A 22,320-nucleotide genomic window follows, 5' to 3' on the forward strand; every position below is an offset into this window, starting at 1 on the left:
CACTGGCCAACTGGCAAACCGTGACAAACACCAAACCTAAATAGTCAGTTTAGGTTCTAACTTTACTATCCAATATACTCAAGCCTGTACAAGGGAACACACTATCTCCCCATTTGCAGCATGCTGAGATAAATGAAGCATAAAACAGAAGTTGAGATTACTACAGTTGAGGTCCTGTCCACACTATAATTGCAATCACGTTATAATACCTAGTTATAACACTGTTGTTGTGCCCTAACCATGTTATAACATAGACCTGCTCTTGCAGTCAGTTCTTTGCAGGCAGATCCCTGCACTCATGTGTAGCTCATTGCAGAATCAGAGCCAGTGTTTGGTTTTGCCTGTGTAAACTAGACAAAGATATATTTATTACTCATTAATTTATTTTGATGTATACACATTTCATAAAAAGGAACCACCTGTCCTTTACTCTGGGTATTTCTTCACTCATTAAAAAACACAGTTACAAAAACAAACTACACCAGGAACAGCACTTTGCTCAATTATTTACATACAGCAAAATCCAGAAGCTGAATGCATATTAAAGATCTTTATGACCTCTCACCAGAGTACTCCAAATCCCACACAGCCAGGGGAAACAAACAGGCCTTGCAATATGCCCTGAAAGTCACTAAGGCAGCACTATTTCACACCAGCATGGAGCAAGTTCCATAGCTCACAGAGAATGCCCTGCCAGCTGCCCCTCTCTCTCTTACACAACTGGGGCTCCAGCCCACCTCCCCCTGCTGATCACAGTTGTGGCAGTTTGGTCCAGGAAGAGAGGTGGACTTCCAGATAAATAGGTTCCAGAGTATTTAGGGCTTTATAGGTCAAAACCAATACCTTATGTTCTAGCTGGGGCCTGGTCTATACTACAAAGTTAGGTCAACGTAAGCTGCCTTGCACTGACCTAGTTGTGCATGTGTCTACATTTAAATTTGTCTCCCACTGATATAAGCTCTCCATTACACTGACATAGTAACACCACTTTCCAGTGAAGCGTTGAGCCATGGTTGATGTACGGAGGTCAACATGGTGCGAATGTAGACACTGCATTATCTATGTTGACCTCTATGAAGTGCCACCTCATAGAGATGATGGAAGAGAAGATTTGAGGGTTGGCGATGCAGGTGGAAACTCTAGTTGAGTTTAGAAGGGGGTTTGAGCAGATGATGGAGCAAAGGAATGAGCTGAAGGGAAAAACCCAGACCTGCAAATGGAAGCGGGACCAACAAACTCTGAGGGGAGAATGATGGGTGAGGAAAGTGGCCAGTGGAAATGTGACTGCGAGAACCCGGCAGAGGAAAAGACAGGTTAGTGAAGGAGAAACAGAATTGAGAAACAGGTTTGCGGAGTTGGAAAATGAAGAAGGGGCACAGCAGGTGGTTACTGAAGGTGAGAGGGCAAGGAAGAAGAGAAGAGCAGCTAGTCCTATAAAAAGAGTGGATGAGCCAATGGAGATACCACCAAATAAGAGTCCCAGGAGAATACAGGGACGGTTGCAGAGGATTGCAAAGGAAAATAGTAGACGAGACGACTTGCAGCCAGAAAGAACAGGGGATAGGCTGGAGAATCACACCGTCACCAGGAAAAGGCAGGTCTACGTGATTGGGAACTCCATCCTGAGAAGAACAGACAAGCCTGGAACCAGAGTTCATCTGGAGAACAGAAGGGTGTGCTGTCTGCCGGGTGCTAAGATACGGGATGTGGACCTGAGAGTGAAGAGGATCCTAACGGGAGCAGGAAAGAATCCACTGACTGTCCTTTATGTGGGTACAAATGATATAGCTAGATTCTCGCTGGAACGTATCAAAGGAGACTATGCCAGGCTGGGGAAGACTCTTAAGGAAGTCAAGGCCCAGGTGATCTTCAGTGGGATTCTGCTTGTCCCTAGAGGAGGACAACAAGATTCTGATAATCAACAGATGGCTCAGGCAGTGGTGCTATAAGGAGGGCTTTGGGATGTATGGTCACTGAGAGGCATTCATGAACAGAGGACTGTTCTCTTGGGATGGACTTCACCTGAGGAGGGAGGGAAATTAACTTCTAGGATGGAGACTAGCACAACTAATTGAGAGCTTTAAACTAGGGAGTTGGGAGAGATGGTTGGGAGATGCCCAAGTAATCTCCATGCCTGATTTTAGCATTGAGAGGGAGGAAAATGAAGTAAGAAAGGACACAGCAGTGGGGAGCAGAACAGACATTAAGAGGAAGGGTAGTGTAGATATCAGTCTAATAGGTGATATTGGCAATAGAATGACTGTGCCAAACCAGGTAAGGAATGTGAGCAAAGCCAAACAGCAAAAATTAAGATGTTTGTATACCAGTGCGAGGAGCCTGGGTAACAAAAAGGAGGAACTAGAGTTACTCGTAAGAGGAAGTGAAACCAGATATTATAGGAATAACAGAAACATGGTGGAATAGTAGTCACGACTGGTGTACAAGTATTGAAGCATGTGTGCTGTTTAGGAAAGACAGATATAAAGGGAAAGGTGGTGGAGAATCATTGTATATCAATGATGGAGAAGTAATGGAATTGATAAGACAGAGTCTGTGTGGGTAAAAATCGCATTGGGGAAGAAAACTACTAGAGTTTCCCCTGGGATTAGTGCTTTGGATGTGCTACAGACCACCGGGATCTGATCTGGACATGGATAGAGACCTCTTTAAGGCTTTTAATGAAGTAAATACTACTGGGAACCGTGTGATTATGGGACACTTTAACTTCCCAGATATAGACTGGAGGACAAGTGCTAGTAGAAATAATAGAGCCCAGATTTTCCTGGATGTGCTAGCTGATGGATTCCTTCACGAAATAGTTAGTGAACCAACAAGAGGGGATGCCATTTTAGATTTGGTATTGGTGAGTAGTGAGGACCTCATAAAAGAACTGGTTGTAGGGGACAACCTTGGTTTGAGAGACCATGAGCTAATTCAGTTCAAGTAAATGGAAGGATAAACAAAAACAGATCTGTGACTAGGGTCATTGACTTCAAAAGGGATAACTTAAAAAAATTAAGGGAATTAGTTGGGGAAGTGGACTGGACTGAAAAACACATGGATCTAAAAGTGAAGGAGACTTGGACTTACTTAAAGTCAAAGTTGCAGGAACTATCTGAAACCTACATCCCAAGGAATGGGAAAAAAATCATAGGCAAGAGTTGTAGACCAAGCTGGATGAGTAAGCATCTCAGACAGGTGATTAAGAAAAAGCAAAAACCTACAAGGAGTGGAAGATGGGAGGAATCAGCAAGGAAATCTACCTCTTGGAGGTCAGAACATGTAGCGATAAAGTGAGAAAGGCCAAAAGCCAAGTAGAGTTGGATCTTGCAAAAGGAATTAAAACCAACCATAAAAGGTTCTATAGCCATATAAATAGAAAGAAAACCAAGAAAGAAGAAGTGGGACTGCTAAGCAGTGAAGATGGGGTGGAGGTTAAGGATAATCTAGGCATGGCCGAATATCTAAACAAATATTTTGCATCTGTTTTAATGAGGCTAATGATGATCTTGGGGATAATGGTAGGGTGGCTAATGGGAATGAGGATATGGAGGTAGAAATTACCACATCTGAGATAGAAGCCAAACTTGAACAGATTAATGGGACTAAATCAGGGGGAGCTGGATAATCTCCATCCATATTCAAGGAACTAGCACATGAAATTGCAAGCCCATTAGCAAGAATTTTTAATGAATCTGTAAACTCAGGGACTGTACCATATGACTGGAGAATTATATACCAATGCGAGGAGCCTGGGCAACAGAGTGGAGAAGGGCTACTAAAATGATCCATGGAATGGAAAACCTGCCTTATGAGAGGAGACTCAAAGAGCTTGACTTGTTTCGCTTAACCAAAAGAAGGTTGAGGGGAGATATGATTGCTCTCTATAAATATATCAGTGGGATAAATACCAGGGAGGGAGAAGAATTATTTAAGTTCAGTGCCAATGTGGACATAAGAACTAATGGATATAAACTGGCCATCAGGAAGTTTAGACTTGAAATTAGATGCAGGTTTCTAACCATCAGAGGAGTGAAGTTCTGGAACAGCCTTCCAAGGGGAGCAGTGGGGGCAAAAAACCTAACTGGCTTCAAAACTGATCTTGATAAATTTCTGGAGGGGATGGTATGATGGGACAGCCTAGTCTGGCAGTTGACAGATCTTTGACTACGGGTGGCAGATATGCCAATGGCCTGTGATGGGATGTTAGATGGGGTGGGTTCTGAGGTCTTACAGAGAATTCTTTTTTGGGTGTCTGGCTGGTGAGTCTTGCCCATATGCTCAGGGTTTAACTGATTGCCATATTTGGGGTCGGGAAGGAATTTTCCCCCAGGGGAGATTGGCAAAGGCTCTGGGAGGTTTTCGCCCTCCTCTGTAGCATGGGGCACGGCTCACTTGCTGGTGGATTCTCTTTACCTTAAAGTCTTTAAACCAGGATTTGAGGACTTTAATAACTCAGTCATAGGTTAGAGGTTTATTACAGGAGTGGGTGGGTGAGGTTCCGTGGCCTGCATTTTACAGGAGGTCAGACTAGATGATCATATTGGTCCCTTCTGACCTTATGAGTCCTCCAGCAGCTGTTCCACAATGCCCGACACTGACCGCTCTGGTCACAATTGTGAACACTAGTGCCCAGGGATCATAGAGACAGGAAGCCCATCCCCACTTTAAAACGCTGTGAATTTTTGAAATGCCTTTTCCTGATTGTCCATGTTGGGGAGCACACCTAGCAGCTCTCCACTGTTACGTGCAACTCCCCAGCTCCCATGCTGGCTACATGTTCTAGACACACTCCAGCCTGGACAGGAGATATTGGATCTCCTGGGCCTGTGAGAAGAGGCTGTGCAAACACAGCTATGGACTGGCATTAGAAGCATAGACATCTATGCACAGATTGCACAGCGGATGCAGGAGAAGAGGTATGACAGAGCTCAGTAGCAGTGCCATGTAAAAGCAAAGGCGGCCAGGGAGGCCAACAGTCAATCCGTATTGAGCTGCAGACCTGCCACAGCTACAAAGAGTTGCATGCCATCCTTGGCAGAGATCCACCACCCCACAGACCACCATCGATACTACCGAAGATCCTGAGTCACAGGCCCCTTGTGTGAACAGCAACGAGGAAGAGGAGGAGGATGGGGGACATGCAACTGCAGACTGCAGCTATGCCATGCGCCAGGGCCTGTTTGAGACTCCGTCTCAATCCAATACCAGTCTGCACATACCAGAGGATCCTGTGTCCTGTGCTTGCAAGGTTCATGGTAACAGTGCACTCTTCAGCTTTAGATTGCAACTCATTTGTGTGTATATGTCTGCTTGCTTTAACCTATAAATAACTCATTTCTTTTTCCTAGTTAATAAACCTTCAGAAAGTTTATTACAGGATTGGCTACAGGCATTGTCTTTGGTGTAAGAACTAAGGTACCAATTGATCTGGAGTAAGTAACTGGTCTCTTGGGGCTCGAAGCAACCTGAATATTTTGTGATTTTTGGTGTAAGTGACCATTTATTACGTAGGCCTGATCTATACTAGCACTTATGCCGGTAAAACTTTTGTCGCTCAGGCGTGTGAAAAAAACCCCACGAGCGACATAAATTTTGCCAGCATAAGCACCAGTATGGACAGCGCTATGTCAGCGGGAGACGCTCTCCAGTCAACATAGCTACTGCTGCTTGCTTAGGTGGTTTCACTGTTGGTGGGAGAGCTCTCTCCCGTTGACATAACGCGGCTACATGAGCGCTGTTACAGTGGCACAGCTGTACCGATACAGCTGTCCCGCTGTAAGTTTTAAGTGTAGACTAGACCTAAGACCAGTTTGCCTGGATGGCAAGATAGACTGAATAGCCTAAGAGGACTGCCTGTGACTCCATGATAAGACTGTTACAGTAATCTAGGAGTTCACATTTGTTACTAGTTTGGTGAAATCTCATTACAGAACATACCACAAGTTTGGGGTATATGCCCTGTTTTCGACAGTCTGTCCCAAGGTAGGCTCTCACTGTCGTAAACCACTCCAGACAGCATGAGAACTGGTGCAGTCTTGGCAGGATTCACGTGCCTCAAGTTAGTTGGGTTTTTATAGTTCATAATCCCAGCATTGCTAAAAGTAGAGATTGAGAGTTTTTAAGGGTTAAAGATTAGTCACAATGAGTGAATCGCAATCATATGAGTGTCTTAGGACAAAAGACCCAGAGCATTTGTACTTGCTCAGGGAATTATGCTTTAAAAGGCAAACCCAAATCAGGAACTGAGAGCTTTGCTCATAAACTTTGACCAAGCATCCAAGGGCCCTGCAGCCCCAGACACTGCAAGGGAACTGGCCAGATTGCAACACCTGGAAGCCCAGAAAAAAAATGTGAACATGAAATCATGGTGGAGTTGCGGATCCAGGAACTGAGGCTGAGGAGAGAGCCTACCAAGGATACATGGAACATATGGCAGCAGTCAAAGCCAGCACTGAAATAGAGGAGAAAGTCCACCAAAGATGCATGGAACAACTAATGTCTGAGGAGAGAACTCATGCATTGTGGCTCAAAGTACTGGAGCAGCAAAAGCAGCAGTTTTAACAAGTGAGTAGACCCCCCCTCCACAGCACCAGGGAGTGGGAGGAAGCCTGCTCCATTTATCAAGAGATTGATTATATTTAAGAGTTCCTGTCCACCTTTGAGACTGTGTGGGATCCACAAAGGTCCAGAGGATAAAAGGATGTCAATCCTTCTTACCAGATTAACTGGGAAGGAAATACAAGTTTTTAATGATATGGAGGAGGGTGAGGCTAGGGTGTATAAGAAATGTAAAGGAAATGTACTGAAAAGGTCTAAGATTATCCCTTAGTCCCATTGACTGAAGTATAGAAATCTAAAGATGTTTGACAATATCACTAATGTTGAATATGTGCATAAGATGTATAATTTTATGAGTAAATGGATAATAAGGGCAGGGGCTGAAGGTAACTATGAAAAACTATTTGATCTGACGGTGCAAGAACAATTGCTGTGAAAGGTCACTGATGAGATAGAAGTGGCCATCTGTGACAAAAAACCTTCCATGGTTTTGGAGGCAGCAGAAATTGCTGATAAATGTACTGAGACAGCATGACAGTAGTATCTATCTCTTCTATAGTATTTTCATCCATCAGTATTAAAGTACTTTACAAAGGTGGCCAGGTTCATTATCTCCATTTTACTGATGGGAAAACAGGCACCAGGAAGAAAGTGACTTACCCAAGGTCATCCTACAAAGCAGTGGCAGAGCCAGGAATTGAATCCATGTCTCCTGAGTCACAGTCTGGTGTCCTATCCCCTAGGCAACATTGCATTAAAGGTGATGAACCTACCTAGTGAAACAAACCAGTGCTTTTTATTGTGCAACTGATATAACCCTGATGCAGCAGTCCATCCACATGCTATCAATTGCAGGATTGGGTTCCAAGTGCCTACTCCCCTTATATATAATGAACCCAATTCACACTGTGTTAGACCATTTTTATGCTGGTGTAACTCCTCTAAACCGGCATAAAGTGGAGAAAAGCTGTGGTGAATCAGGCCCAATCTCATTTGCTACACAGAGTACGATGCCTGAGAGATCACACAATCTTCATTGTGATGACAAAAAATTCTTAAACTGCTTGAAATCAAGATGAAAAAATTTATAAAAATGGCCCCTTCTCAATAACATGTAATTTAATCAACATAAATAAATTGGGTGCCTTCTCCTGGTGCTTTAGTGTGTTCAAATGCCACCTAGTTTAGGATGGGCCACCAACAAACTAAAGCTTTTCAAATGTTTGTATTATGAGTGAAGGTAAATTCAGTTATTTTCCTGCTTAGCAGCAGCAATGTTAATAAGTTGAGCGACTTCAAGTTAAAATGGATTTGGTGCTGAACTGTGGGACTGGGAATCAGATCTGGGTCTATTCTTAGCTCTTCTCCAGTATGACCATAGGCAAGGTGCTTAACATCTCCCACTGGCAGTTTCACATTTAATAAAATGGAAATAATACACGCCTATCAGACAGTGGTGGTCTGAGAGCTAACAGTGTTTTACAGCATACAGATTCCTACTCTGAAGGTGCAATACACATGCAAAGTAATGTAATAAAATAGAAATCACCTAGGTGAAGTGAGCGATGGCCATTGAATTCATGCCGACCTGTGTGTCTGTCACTATCAATGATAAGATCTCTCAGTGAAAGGCTCATTGGCTGACTCAATCACTCATGATCAGTGGTATATTCTTCTCTTATTTACCACTAAAAGGACAGTAGTCATATAAGCAAACAATATCAGTGAATGATGTGTTTATTTCTTAAAAAGCAGCTGCATATTTCACTCCTTGAAATAGCAATTTAACAGTTTGTGGAATACTTTTTTCATTTTCTCCTTCTCCAGAATTAGGCCTCATCAATTCCAATTCCAAATTGCTCTGTCAGGGATGGTCTCAATAATACTTGGTCCTGCCTCAGTGCAGGGGGTCCCTATTGAGGTCCCTTCCAGTGCTATGCTTCTATGTCCCTTTCACCTGTGGTATAATCCTTTCTTCCTCCCATGGCTCATGGTATGCCAGGTGAGGCGGCAATGTCAGATTAGGAAATCTGTTGTCCAGGCATTGAGGAGGGGCAGAGTCAAATCTGCATCTTCATAAAGGCTATTTTTTTCTTGGGTGATTTCATTTTCTTATCCACAGGCCTCATGTAGCTATGACTAGCCTTGGCTACGAGGGCAGAACCAAAGCACGCTGACACAAGCTAAACCTCCTTGGACAGGAGCACAGCATCTGCATGGAACTCCTGGTCCAAACAAATTTTTCTATTTCTCAGAACCAGATGCTACAAAACCAATCCACCCACCCAACCAAAGGCTCAACTCACCATAAAGAGAAAAGGGAGGCTGAAGGGGAGCATCCTTCTCTTGCTCCAGCCAGCCGTGGCTCTGAGGCAGAGAGTTCATAGGGAGCAATGGGGGCAGGAAGTGAGGTGGTTTCTGCAGTTGGGGGAGATTCCCAGAGATGGGTCTGACCCAGCCCTGGGAGCAGCCCGTGCAGAGGAAGAGGAAGTGTCCCTCCCCAGCCCAGCCAGGACTACCAGCTGGGGCGCCTCCAGCAATGCCTCACCCCAGCTCTGGGGCCAGAGCTCAAGGACGAAAGGGGCCTTGGGCTGACTGGGGGAACACAATGGAACTGTGGTAACCAAACTTTTGGTGTCCGGTCAATACTTCTGGTCCCCTTAAAATCAGACTTTCCAGGTGAAAATCAGACACCTGGCAACCATCCAAACCCATGATTTCTAAGGGGGAAATGATCTTTTGCTTAGAAGTCTGGATAATTAGCAGCTTCTGACTATGGTTGAGCATAAGGAGAAAAATGTCAAGAGAGAATGCATTTAAATCTCACTGGCAAATCTTAAAGTGCCCAATCCTTGCACTGCAAAAAATCCCACTAAATTCCTATTTAATTTTAGTTTACTACCCACTTCATTTATTGAGGCCATTAGAAGTCTTGGAAGATCCCGATGTAAGAATAGTTGCAAAATGCTGGAGCACAATTAGATTTTTTTTAAAAGCACCATTGCACATAATGAGGTTCCTGAAACTCTTGAAATAAAAATTCAAATCTGCATTTCTACATTCTCCCAAAACGTTTGAATAAATAGCAGGTAGTACATTGAAAAGTAAAGTGAATAGCTGGTAGGAAAATGTGGCAGGACTGCCCCACCCTAATCATATGATCCTTAGAAAACAAATCACACAAAACCCGTTATATTTAAACAAAGTGAAATCAGCACCAGGGTTTGTTTTTTCTCAATAGAATTAGAAATACTGGGCTATTGTTGATTATTTATTTAGCTGTGTTGTAGCTTTGAATTTATGTCACAGTACATTTATTGTATTTTAGACAATAAAAATACACGAGAAAATCATAATACCACATTTTGTACAAATGACAGCACGGTTTATGTTTACAGAACTCAGAAATAAGATGGGAAAAACTCAACGGATAGTTGGCTCAAAAGCAGACATCTGCCCAAGACCTAAGGAGTGACTCCAACAGAGCTAACTATCACTAGAATGAACTAAAACTAGCAACTATTAATCTGTGATCACTGTACCATGAGGATAAATCAAACTTCAACAGTGGATATTCTCTGAGATACAAGAAGAATGGTATTATTTTCTTCATGCTAAATATTTGTGTACACAGTTTTCATCTATAATATATACCCCACTATTCTATAAACACTACTTCACATGTAATGGAGAAATCCATGTGACAATTGTAGGCCTGTGAGAAATTAATTTATGGTACATGACTGGTTGCCTCACCTGTGATCTGTTCATTAGATCTGTAGGGACCATTTTGAGCATTTTAAACACATGGTGAAATCCTGTCTATATGAAGTCAATGGGAGTTTTGCCATTTACTTCAGTCAAGACAGGATTTCAACCACTGTGCTTCATACAGCTGACAAAAGAATCAATGAGAGAGAAATATTTGTTTAGTTTCCCCTCACCCCTCATTTGGAATGTCAAAATTACAGCGGCCCAAAGCCCAGGATGAGCAATGTTTTATCCTCGATGAATGAAAGGTTTAAGATCTGATACATAATACTTCAAAGGGACAGAAATGGGACCATTATACAACTGAAAAGGGCATTACTAGTTTCCCAGAGTGGGTGGAGAGGACACAGCTCTCACTTTTTCTCGGGAAGATCTAAAAATAACAAGACTTTAAAACTGTGATAAGTTTTGTGTCTAAAAAAGCTATATTTAGAGGTTTCTAAAATGTAACTATTAGATATAATTTTCCTTTTTCTTTAAACCTTGCATAGATGGTCTCATATAACTAAGCCACCTGGCTTTACAGGCAGAGATACAAAAAAAGTGTTTAAAATATTTAAAACTATCTGAAAGACTTCTAAAATACTTTTTCTGAAAAAGATGTGGCATACATAGAATTTGTGTATATGGGGCATAAAGGTTTGTTGGCACTTGGTTGGGATGACTTCTTATGGTATGTCTACACTGAAATTAGACACCTGTGGCTGGCCTGTGCTAGGTGACTTGGGCTCACAGGGCTTTTTAACTGAGGTGTAGATGTTCGGGTTCAGACTGGAGCCAGGGCTTTAGGACCCCTTGAGGTGGGAGGGTCCCAGAGCCTGGGCTGAAGCCTGAGCCCACACATCTACACTGCAGTTAAACAGCCCCTTAGCCCAAACCCCACAAGCCTTAGTTAACTGGCACAGGCCAGTCACAGGTGTCTAATTGCAGTGTACACAAACCCTTAAGCTTACTCATGGCTTCACCACTTTAGATTTCCTCTATCTCCCTCACCACATAAAGGTAGCCTCCATTTCTATACACATTTCCTTTACTAACAAACTTCATAACTGTCTGCCTTAGGCTTTTGTAAAGTACTCATCACTGTGGTATCTGGGAATCAAATCATTCAAAATTTTCCTCAGAACACAGAACATACTCTTAAAAACATTAAATTAGCAATGAAAGGATCAGAGATGCAAAATTAAATGGGATTGGAAATACCAAGTGAAGTCAGGGTAATGTACTGGTAATCAAACCCTTCTCACCACCAATTTTAAAATATATATTCAATTTGACCTCTTTTTCTTGATGGTACAATAGAAATACTGAAATTATTTTTATTATATTCAATTTATAGTACTTTATAAAAACATATCTTGTCTTCTTATCACTTTTCATTCAGTTCCAGTCAAGGACAAAGTCATCTGGGCCATCTAAAATACAAACAGCCTGTGATGGGCGAAGCAATACATACAAGCATCAACATGTAAACAATTTCAAATAATAAAACTGCTCCTGTGGCCATACAAAATGAATAAAAGCATGTTTAAAATTCCAGAGTATTTAGGATAAATTTTTCAAAAATACTTAAGAGTTTAAGGCCTGGTCTATACAAGAAAATTAAGTCAATTTAACTACATTGCTCAGGCATATGAAAAATCCACCCCACTGAGCGGCGTTGTTAAGCCAACCTAAATCCCAGTGTAGACAGTGCTAGGTTTACGGAAGAATTCTTTCATTGACCTAGCTACCACCTCTCGGAGAGGTGAATTACCTCTGTTAATGGGAGAACCTCTCCGGTTGGTGTAGGTAGTGTCTACATTGAAGCGCTACAGTGGCACAGCTGTACCACTGTAGCCTTTTAAGTGTAGACAAGCCCTTAGTCTCTTTTTCAAGTAGGTTTTGGGACCAGATTTTCAAAGGTATTTAGGTGCTTAAAAAAGCAGATAGTGGAATTTTAAAATCCCACTAGGTACCTAACTGCATTTTTAGATACCTAAAGACCTTTGACAATCTGGCCCTTAGATACTTTAGAGTCTCACTGACTTTCACTGAGACTTGGGCTCTTAGGGCCAGATTTTGAAAGTATTTAGGTGCCTAAAGATGCAAATAGGACCCTAATGGGACTTTCAGAAGTACCTAGGTGTCTAATTCCCACTGAAATAAAATATGATCCTATATCCCTTTTAAAAATTGAACTTACATGCTTTTGAAAATTTTACCCCCTCCCCTCTAACCTAATTTTCTGATGAATACTTCTGCCTCTCCTACCCGAGGGTTTCCTTGAAATACCATCTGCAGTATTTACAGACAGGAGTGATGAATGTAAGAGTCCTTATGGCAATTTTTTTTACTGACATCTATGGTAGAATCATCAGTTTAATCAGGAGTTTAATATTTTCACTCATCCTTCAATGACATTATATAAAGAGATTTTCATAAAAGAAGATGACCAGGCCACATGAAATCAGAAAAGCATCTCATGGCTGATTAGCATTTACCTTGATTCCCTCAATCTGTTTTAAATAAACTATGGTATGTTTGGGGAAAGGAAAAGAGACACGTATGTCTCTTCAATACAAAGAAGCATTATATGACTAATGTACGTACAAGTCATGTTAGGTAATCAGTTTTATGAGCTTATTGCCAGGTTTTTATTGACAGACTATGGGACTTAGAATATAAATATTATTATTATTAACAACAACAACAACAATAATAAACAGCAACAAAGGATTCAGGATGTTTTATAACTTCTCAAAGATTTTTCAAACATCCATATAGGAAAATGTTGCTCTCAATGATATAGCATTTGCTGGATATTATAATTTTTTTTTTTGCTTTAAAACAGACCAGTTGAAAGTCTCTGGGTCAAGATAAAAGGGGGAAAAACATTGGTGAGGTCTATGGTAGATCCCTACCATGACAATCAAACCAGGAGGAGGTAGACGAGGCATTTTTAGAACAAATAACAAAATCATCCAAAATACAAGACCTGGTAGCAATGGGGGATTTTAACTAAACAGACAGTTCTGTTGGAAAACTAATACAGCAAAACACAATTTTCTTGGAATGTGCTGAGGACTTCATGTTTCAGAAAAGAGAGGAAGTAACTGGAGGACAGCCATTTTAGACTTGATCCTGACTAACAGAGAGGAATTGGTTGAGAATCTGATGTTTGAAGGCCATTTAGGTGCAAGTGATCATGAAATTTTATGATTTTATGATTCTAAAGAAAGGAAGGAGTGAAAGCAGCAGAATAAGGCAATGAACTTCAAAAAAGCAGTCTAACAAATTCAGAGAACTGGTAGATAAGGTCCCCTGGGAAGAAAATCTAAGGGGAAAAGTTGTTCAGGCAGCTTCTCAAAGAGACATTATTAAAGGCACAACAGCAAACTATCCTGAAGCAAAGGAAAGATGGGAAAAATAGTAAGAGGCAAATATACCTCTAACAGGAGCTCTTTAATGACCTGAAAATGAAAAAGAAATCCTATAAAAATGGGAGAAATGGACAAATTACTAAAGATGATTACAAAAGAACAGTGCAAGCATGTACGGACAAAATCAGAAAGGCTAAGGTACAAAATGAGTTGCACCTGGCAAGGGACATAAAAGGCAATATAAAGAGGTTCTATAAATACGTTAGGAGCAACAAAAAGACAAAGGAAAGCAAAGTACCACAATTTAGTGGAAGGAGAGCTGATAACAGACAAATTCAAGGAGGTTGAAGTGTTTAATACCTATTTGTCTTCAGTATTTACTGAAAGATTAATTGAGATCAAACACCTAATGCAATTAACAAAAACAAGGGGGAAAGAACACAAGCCAGAACAGAGAAAGAACAGGTTAAAGAAAATACATTGGCATAGCTATGCCGTCATAATCCTGTAGTAAAAAGACAGCCTACAGCGACAGAAAGGATTTTTCTGTCCCTGTAGGTACACCAACCTCCCCAAGTGATGGTAGCTAGGTCTATGGAAGCACTCTTCCATTTACCTTGCTGCATCTTCAGTGGGGATTAGGTCAGCATAGCTGCAATGCTCAGGGTGATTTTTCACATATCCCAAGTGCTTTAGGTATGTCGACCCAATTTTAAGTGCAGACCAGGCCTAAGCCTAACTTCCATATGTGGGACGATACTGGGACAAATTATCAATCAATCAATTTGTAGCACCTAGAGGATAATTGGGTAAAAAGCTATAGCCAACATGATTTGTCAAGAGGAAATCATGCCAAACCAACTTAATCTCCTTCTTTAACAGAGTTACTGGCCTAATGGAGGGTGGAGGAACAGGAGATGTGATTTATCTTGAATTTAGTAAGGCTTTTGACACAGTGCTACATGATGTTCTCATAAGCAAACTACGGAAATGTGATCTAGATGAAATTACTGTACGAGTGCACAACTGGTTGAAAAACTCAAAGAGTACTATCAATGGTTCGCTGTCAAACTGGGAGGAGTTATCCACTGTATCTTTCCTGGGTTTGATACTATTCAATACTTTCTTTGAAAATAACTTGGATAATGCAGTGGAGATTGTGCTTTTAAAATCTGTGGATGACTCCAAGCTGGGTGGGCTACTAGCATTTGGATGACAGGACTAGAATTTAAATCAACTGTGATAAATTGGAGAATTGGTCTGAAATCCACAAGAAGAAATTCAGTAAAACAAGAGCAAAGTACTAACACTTAGGAAGGAACAACATCAAATGCACAAATACAAAATGGGGAATAACTGGATAGGTGGTAGCACTGCTGAACAAGATCTGGGGGTCACAGTGGAACACAAATTGAACAGGAGACAACAATGTGATGTGGTGTGAAAAAGGTTAGTGTAATTCGGGGATGCACTAACAGGAGTGTCATATGTAAGACACTGGACGAAACTCTGCTCTCCTTGGCACAAATGAGGCCTTAGCTGGAGTTCTGTGTCCAATTTTAGGTGCCACACTCAAACATGAGGGAGTCCAGAGGAGAGCAACACAATGATAAAAGGTTTAGAAAACCTGGCCTATGAGGAAAGGTTAAAAAAACTGTGAATGTTTAATCGTGAGAAAAGACGACAGAGTGAAGACCTGATAAAAGTTTTCAAATATGTTAAGGGCTGTTATAAAGCATAGTTTCTCAACCAGTGCTACGTGTACCTCTGGGGGTACGCGAGACACAGGCAGGGGTACCTGGGGAAAAACAGAGTGAAGGGGAGGCAGGCGGCAGCTGCCAACTTCTGGGGAAGCGGGAGGCAGCCCCCCCCCGCTTCCGACCCAGTCACAGCTCCCAGCTGGGAGGCGGGCGGTAGCCGCTAGCTTCTGGGGGAGGCAGGCAGCAGCCTCCTGCTTCCTGCCAAATCCCAGCTCCCAGCACAGCGGCAGCCTCCTGTGTCTCATGAGCTGGGCTCGCAGCTGGGTGGTAGCTACCCAGGCCCCGGCTCCGAGCGAGGGACAGCCTCCAGCACCCCGGCTTGAAGACAGGCAGCAGCCGCCTGTCCACATCCCTGGGTCCCAGCCGGCATGGAAGCCTTCTCTGCCCCAGGTCAGTCTAGGTATACTTGATCCTGCCTCAGTGTCAGGGGATGGACTAGATGACCTTTTGAGGTTCCTTCCACACCTATATTTCCATGATTCTATGACTATATCATATATATTCTATGACTATATGCTGCATAAGGGAGAAATTGTATTCCCTTAGGGATTAGATGAATAAAGGTATGATGATATTAAGAGTATCAACAGACTCATTAGCTTTATTTAGTTTAGCAAAAAGATTGAGGTGACTTGATCACAGTTTATAAGTAAATATATGGAGAGAAGATTACTCATAGTAGAGGTCTCTTTATTCTAGCAGGAAAAGGTTTAACAAATTGTAGCAGAACCTAGACAAATTCAGACTGGAAAAAAAAGCACACATTTTTAACCATGAGGATAATTAACCAGTGGAACAATTTATCCGTAGCTTGGTGGATTCTTCATCTCTTGAAGTCTTCAAATCAAGATTGGATTTTTTTTAATGCCCTAGTTAGCTAGAAATGTATGGTTTTGATGCAGTATGAAATGTTTTAGTCTATGTTACGCAGGGAGGTTAGACTAAATGATCATAAAGGTCCTTTCTGGTCTTAAAAATCTATGTCGTCTTATTCCAGTTAACTATCTTGTCATCCAATCCTTACCCAGGCAAAACTTCTATTAGCTTCAGTGCCAGAGTAAGTACTATAGAATCCAGTTCCTGCTTTGTGAGCATAGGTTAACTAAACATTAACTTTTATCATCAACTGCAAAATAGATCCTGAATATACCAACTATCTGGCAATACTATACTTAAAAGAAACACACATCAGAGATACAGTGGCTTTGCTCGTAAAATCAATGTTGATGATGATGGTAAGAAAATACTGGCATCAAAGGAGATCAGAACAAGATACTTAAAAAGCTAATAAAAATTAAAGAGAAAATAATCTTGGTCCAGAGCTTTCCTTTGCCTGAGAGGTGGAAAATTGATCAACAAGATTTGTGATATGTCATATCAAGTAATATTCAAGTAACTGCAACAGCCTCTTTATTAAGGAAAAGGGATATTACTATATATATTAATGTACTGAAAAGGTTCTAATACAAAAATAAAGACATGGTGGCTCCAAACTATATACATGGAAAAGAGTGATTTTCAGTTTCATAAACATTCTCTTGAGCCAATTCAATCCAAATATCAAGCAGTTGAAGTTAACATGGATTAAGGCAATTTTCAGTTAGGTTGTTGAGATACTGACCAGCAATGAGAACCACTTTTTAATTCTTCACCCACTTTCTATGTGACCCCAGTGTTGTTGACACTTAAGGCATTTTTGCTTCTGAATACAATTTGTATGCTTCATTTTTAAATGAAGAATTTTTATGGTTACTGCCTAATGTTTTTGCTTGAAGGCAGCAATTAGGTAAAGTACCTCTGATTGTTTTATCCTGAATGGGTATGCAAGTGGAAAATGTAAGAAAATATGTTTATGTGTACTCTGAAACAAACATTTTCTTCCATAAATAACAAAAAAAGCTTCAGGACAGCGCATGTAATATCAGTTAACCAGTATACAACTTTATGGTGTTGGTAACACTGTGTGCTCCATCATTATATATTTATTTAGTAATGACTGTAACTGCTCTGTCCCAAATTAATTCATTTGGTTGTTAAAAGAAATATTTATATAACACTGATGCCCATGGGTGGGCCTCTGGATCTTAATGCATTAGCCTCACTGCATGAGCTAAAAGACCCAACTCTCTTAACCAAAGCTGGCCCTAGGTATTTTGTCATCTAGGATGGAAAATATTTTTGGTGTTTTCTCCCTGCCCCAAAAGGCACAAGCAAAAATCAAAACAAAAACAAACAAATTTTCAAGCAATAAAACAAAACAATAGGGATTTGGTGCTGTCTAATGCAGTGGTTCTCAACCCGTAGCCCAAAAAGCACACAGCTGCGGCCCATGTGACATCCTCAGAGTAGTGATCAATGGCTCCTTGTCTAGCTGGCAACCGGTCACAAGCGGAGTGCCCCAGGGGTCGGTCCTGGGGCCGGTTTTGTTCAACATCTTCATTAATGATCTGGAGGATGGGGTAGGGATTGCACCCTCAGCAAGTTTGCAGATGACACTAAGCTGGGAGGAGTGGTAGATACCCTGGAAGGTAGGGATAGGATACAGAAGGACCTAAACAAACTGGAGGATTGGGCCAAAAGAAATCTAATGAGGTTCAACAAAGAAAAGTGCAGAGTCCTCCACTTAGGAAGGAAGAATCCCATGCACAGCTATAGACTGGGGACCAACGAGCTGGGCAGCAGTTCTGCAGAAAAGGACCTGGGGGTAACAGTGGATAAAAAGCTGGATATGAGTCAGCAGTGTGCCCTGGTTGTCAAGAAGGCTAATAGCAGATTGGGCTGCATTAAGAGGGGCATTGCCAGCAGGTCGCGGGAAGTGATTATTCCCCTCTATTCGGCACTGGTGAGGCCGCATTTAGAATATTGTGTCCAGTTTTGGGCCCCCCACTACAAAAAGGATGTGGACAAGTTGGAGAGAGTACAGCAGAGGGCAACAAAAATGATTAGGGGGCTGGAGCACAGGACTTATGAGGAGAGGCTGAGGGAACTGGGCTTGTTTAGTCTGCAAAAGAGAAGAATGAGGGGGGATTTGATAGCGGCCTTTAACTACCTGAAAGGGGGTTCCAGGGAGGATGGGGCTAGGCTGTTCTCGGTGGTGGCAGATGACAGAACAAGGAGCAACGGTCTCAAGTTGCAGGGCGGGAGGTCTAGGTTGGACATTAGGAAAAAGTTTTTCACTAGGAGGGTGGTGAAGCACTGGAATGGGTTACCTAGGGAGGTGGTGGAATCTCCATCTTTAGAGGTTTTTAAGCTGAGGCTTGACAAAGCCCTGGCTGGGATGATATAGCTGAGGTTAGTCCTGCTTTGAGCAGGGGGTTGGACTAGATGACCTCCTGAGGTCCCTTCCAACTCTAATGTTCTACGATTCGATACAGTTAGTATATATATTTTGTGTGGATGCAGCCCACATAACACATGGAGAGCAGCACATGTGGTCCACAATGGTAAACAGGTTGAGAACCACTGGTCCAATGTGATGATTTGGCACGCTGAGTGTAGTTGTGCTTGGCCACCACCAAAGGAGAACAGGGTGCCACACTGAGTGTGCATGATTTACATTTCCTAAATCACAATGAAATAAATCAGTATTTGCAGAGACGAAGTTTCTACCCTTCTTGGGTATGGCTGGGAAATGATCGGCAGATACTGCACCTTGTCACGATGTGGGATTCCCGAAGGCTGCAGAGGCAGCACTGGTGGTGGTTGCTTACCGAGAAGAATCATGGGCAGGAAGTGCAGAATTTGAAGCCCGAACTCCTGGACATGGTCTCTTACCCAAATGAGGTCTGAGGGGGTTGGGGGATTTAGGAGAGACTAAATCTAAACACTAAGAGATCTATAAAATACTAAACTGTAAATTGTAAAAACTATTAAAACTACTTACAAAGCTAAATCGAATTCTAATTTGTAGGCTGAAGCTATGGACACTGGAAGTTCTGACCAGGACCATGTGGTTGTGAGGAGGAACTGGAAAGACAGTTGGTCCACCCTCACCCTTTATACCCTCAGACGGAGGCAAGAGGGGAACCAGGTGCATGCCCAGATCAAGACAGTTCTTTCAAATTCTTCAGCTCTGGGCGCATAGTGCACGCGTGAATCCCCACAGTAGAATACAATAGGTACCATCACTCAAAGAAGAATTCTAACTGTAAAGATAATGAGGGCCTGGCTAAAGTTTTGGTTATCTAGACAGAAAGAAAGGGATGACCTCAAATACTTAGGAGGAAAACATAAGATTTAGAAACAGCCTGGATGTGCAGAGTTGTTCCCCTCCAAAACTGCAATGAAGTGTGGTTGGCACTTATAAATCAGCACTGCGTTCCAGCAGGGAAGTACCTGTGTTTCATTGGTAGGTGAAGTTTAAAAAAGTGATGTTATGTTCCAACTTTTTCAGCAGGCTACAGTAAGAAGAGTATGGCATAACCAACAATAGCCTCCTAATTTATGCATCGACACAGCATACGTACTGTATACTGTTTTGATGGGAGAACCAAGTTCTCATCTGCAATGTAAAACTAGATTGAGAAGATCTAGTTACATTATATAAGTGCTCTAACACAGATAAAGCTTGGTTTAGAATTTCCTGTATTAATGGGAATATGTGTTTTAACCATATTTGAACAGCGCCAAGCAGTAACCAGATCCCCCAACTCTGGTTTTAGAGTAGTTAGTGAAACCATTCTCCAAATAAAGTTAGCTCAGTCTTAGGCTTAGTACACACTTATCGGGAAATTCGGCAGCAGTCGACTAGAGTTATATAAACTACACAGAGTAGCTTGTGTAACTCCCGTCGACTTCCTAACTTTCCTTTAGCACGCTGTCGACACAGCGCTGCGCCAACGGGAAACGCATTCCCGTCGACACAGCGCTGCGCCTTTGGATTAAGTGGTTTAATTTAATTGACTTCCGGATCGATTTAGCGGGTCTTCACTGCCGCTCAATCGATCCAGATAGATCAATCTGATGATGGTGAATTTGCTGCCATCAGCGTGTACATACCCTTAGTGTGGAAAGGACATGATGGGCTTAGCACCCACAGCTTTGGGTGAAATCACTGGAAGCTGCAAGTGTTCAGCTTGTCTAGTCCTGGCTTTTGTAGGTAAAGATGCAATCTCTGGGAGGAATATGATCCTCCCATTCAAACTCATTATAGACCTTCTCCTGCAGTCTCTGTAGTTCTATTATTTACCGGGGAGCAAGCTTGAACCTTCTCCTCTGGTCTCGATGTCCCGATCTGTATCCTCTACCTGGAGTGCGAGAGGGGAAATAAAATATTTTTTAACATTTTAAAATATTCTTAACATTCAAGCAGGAAAATAACTTACTGATGACAGTATTTAAGAAACAACCCACTGAGGTGTATTTTGAAAAAAGAACATTTTTCTCTCTTACTAGCACAACCCTTCACCTTCTTATTCTACATCCATTTCAAAATAATTCAGTTGGTATTCAATTAAGGCCAACATTTTTTAAATTTAGGTGGTTGAAGTTAATAGTGGAGTTGCTCTTCCGAAAGACACTATGCCAGCTATCTGCATAACATCAGCATTTTTAATGCTAGAGTCCACCCAATTGAAATTGTAGATGGACATACAGTATAGTTGGCAGACCAGGTTGTAGCAGTTAGGGAAAGGACAATGTGATTCTTAGGACTTATCTACACTGTTTTTGTATTGCTTTACACTACGTCTTAATTTCATCCTAAATTTAAGTGATACTAACATAAGCACCTTTATATCAATACAATTGCATCCACTCTGCTGTACTGTACTGCTTTAAATATGTAGGTAAATATAGGTTTCTATATAGGCAAGGCGGCATGACAACTGTGTGTAGACCAGCCCTTACACTTCAGTAGTGAAGAACAATCAGATCTGGTCTTCACTACAGTTCAAACTGTGTTAGCCAGAACCATGTTTAAACATTGTTCTTGTGAGCAAGACACTATCATGGCAGTAGCCTTGACTAGTGTTGACAAGATCTAACTATTTCATAAAACATTTTACAAAATCATGCTAAAAACTAAAGCCCTGCAGTACAGCTGTTTTATGGTCTGGAATGTGATTTATTGAATTTGTATAGGCTAAAGGTGAATGTCTTGACTACCAGGCTATAGAATCATTTTCACTCCTCTTCCCTTGCCCAATGACTATCCACTGTTGTTCATAGTGGCAATTCAATCATTCATCTAAGTTGTGGCAGACCCGAGTTCAAGTCCCTGATCCAAAGACTATTTAATTATTTATAAAAAGCAGAGCAGCTTCAAGAGGAGAGACTGAGAAAGATTCATGCCAGACTATCCCACAGACCAGTGGCTAGAACACTCTTTTACAATGGGGAAAGACGCAGGTTCAAATTCCTTCTCCACATCAGGCAGAGGGGGAAACTGTACCTGGTCTCCCATATCCAAGTGAGTGCTGGTTAATAACCATTGGACTAAAGCTTATGAGGGAGGTGGGACTTCCTCATTTTGTGAATCTTTTGTCAAAACGTCTGATAGTCAAAGCAAAATTTTTCAATATTACCAAAATGTTTTGATATATTTGGTTAGGTCAAAGCTATTTGATGAACTTGACACAAATTTGCGAAGAATTCTTTAGGTTGACCTGAAACTGTGTTTTTCAATGAATAAACTATTGAGCTGAAAAATGTTGCCCAGCTCTACTCTCTACTCCCTTTTCCACATCTTTAGCTCACATCTTTCTATTTCTTCAGACAAGCTTTCCAATTCCAATGCAAGAGTCATCATACATAATAAAATTGTATAGTCAGGACCAGACACAAATAGCATGGAAAACTGTTCTGGATGCATAAAAGGTCAGATCGTCTATAACCTTTGTATGAATAAAAGGAAGCTATTGAAGATT

At 41.6% G+C, this 22,320-nt stretch overlaps 1 protein-coding gene across 4 annotated transcripts in view; it reads right to left on the reverse strand.

The window, feature by feature from the left end:
• Positions 1-9,937: 9,937 nt before the first annotated feature.
• The window catches only part of FAM120B (family with sequence similarity 120 member B), an 84,551-nt gene continuing 72,168 nt past the window's right edge, over positions 9,938-22,320 (reverse strand). For 3 of the 4 annotated variants that reach the window (XM_067535866.1, XM_067535868.1, XM_067535865.1), the window contains exons 10-11: positions 20,643-20,700; positions 9,938-11,763 (exon numbers count right to left, since the gene is read on the reverse strand). In XM_067535866.1, coding sequence (XP_067391967.1) covers positions 11,748-11,763; positions 20,643-20,700 — 74 coding nt within the window. In that variant the 3' untranslated portion in view covers positions 9,938-11,747. The remainder of the gene's footprint in view (positions 11,764-20,642; positions 20,701-22,320) is intronic. The other variant, XM_067535867.1, reaches the window with a different exon arrangement.

The sequence above is a fragment of the Emydura macquarii genome, unplaced genomic scaffold (assembly GCF_026122565.2).
Source record: "Emydura macquarii macquarii isolate MOO-44397 ecotype Brisbane River unplaced genomic scaffold, CSIRO-AGI_Emac_v2 contig_3517, whole genome shotgun sequence".
NCBI lineage: Eukaryota > Metazoa > Chordata > Testudines > Chelidae > Emydura > Emydura macquarii.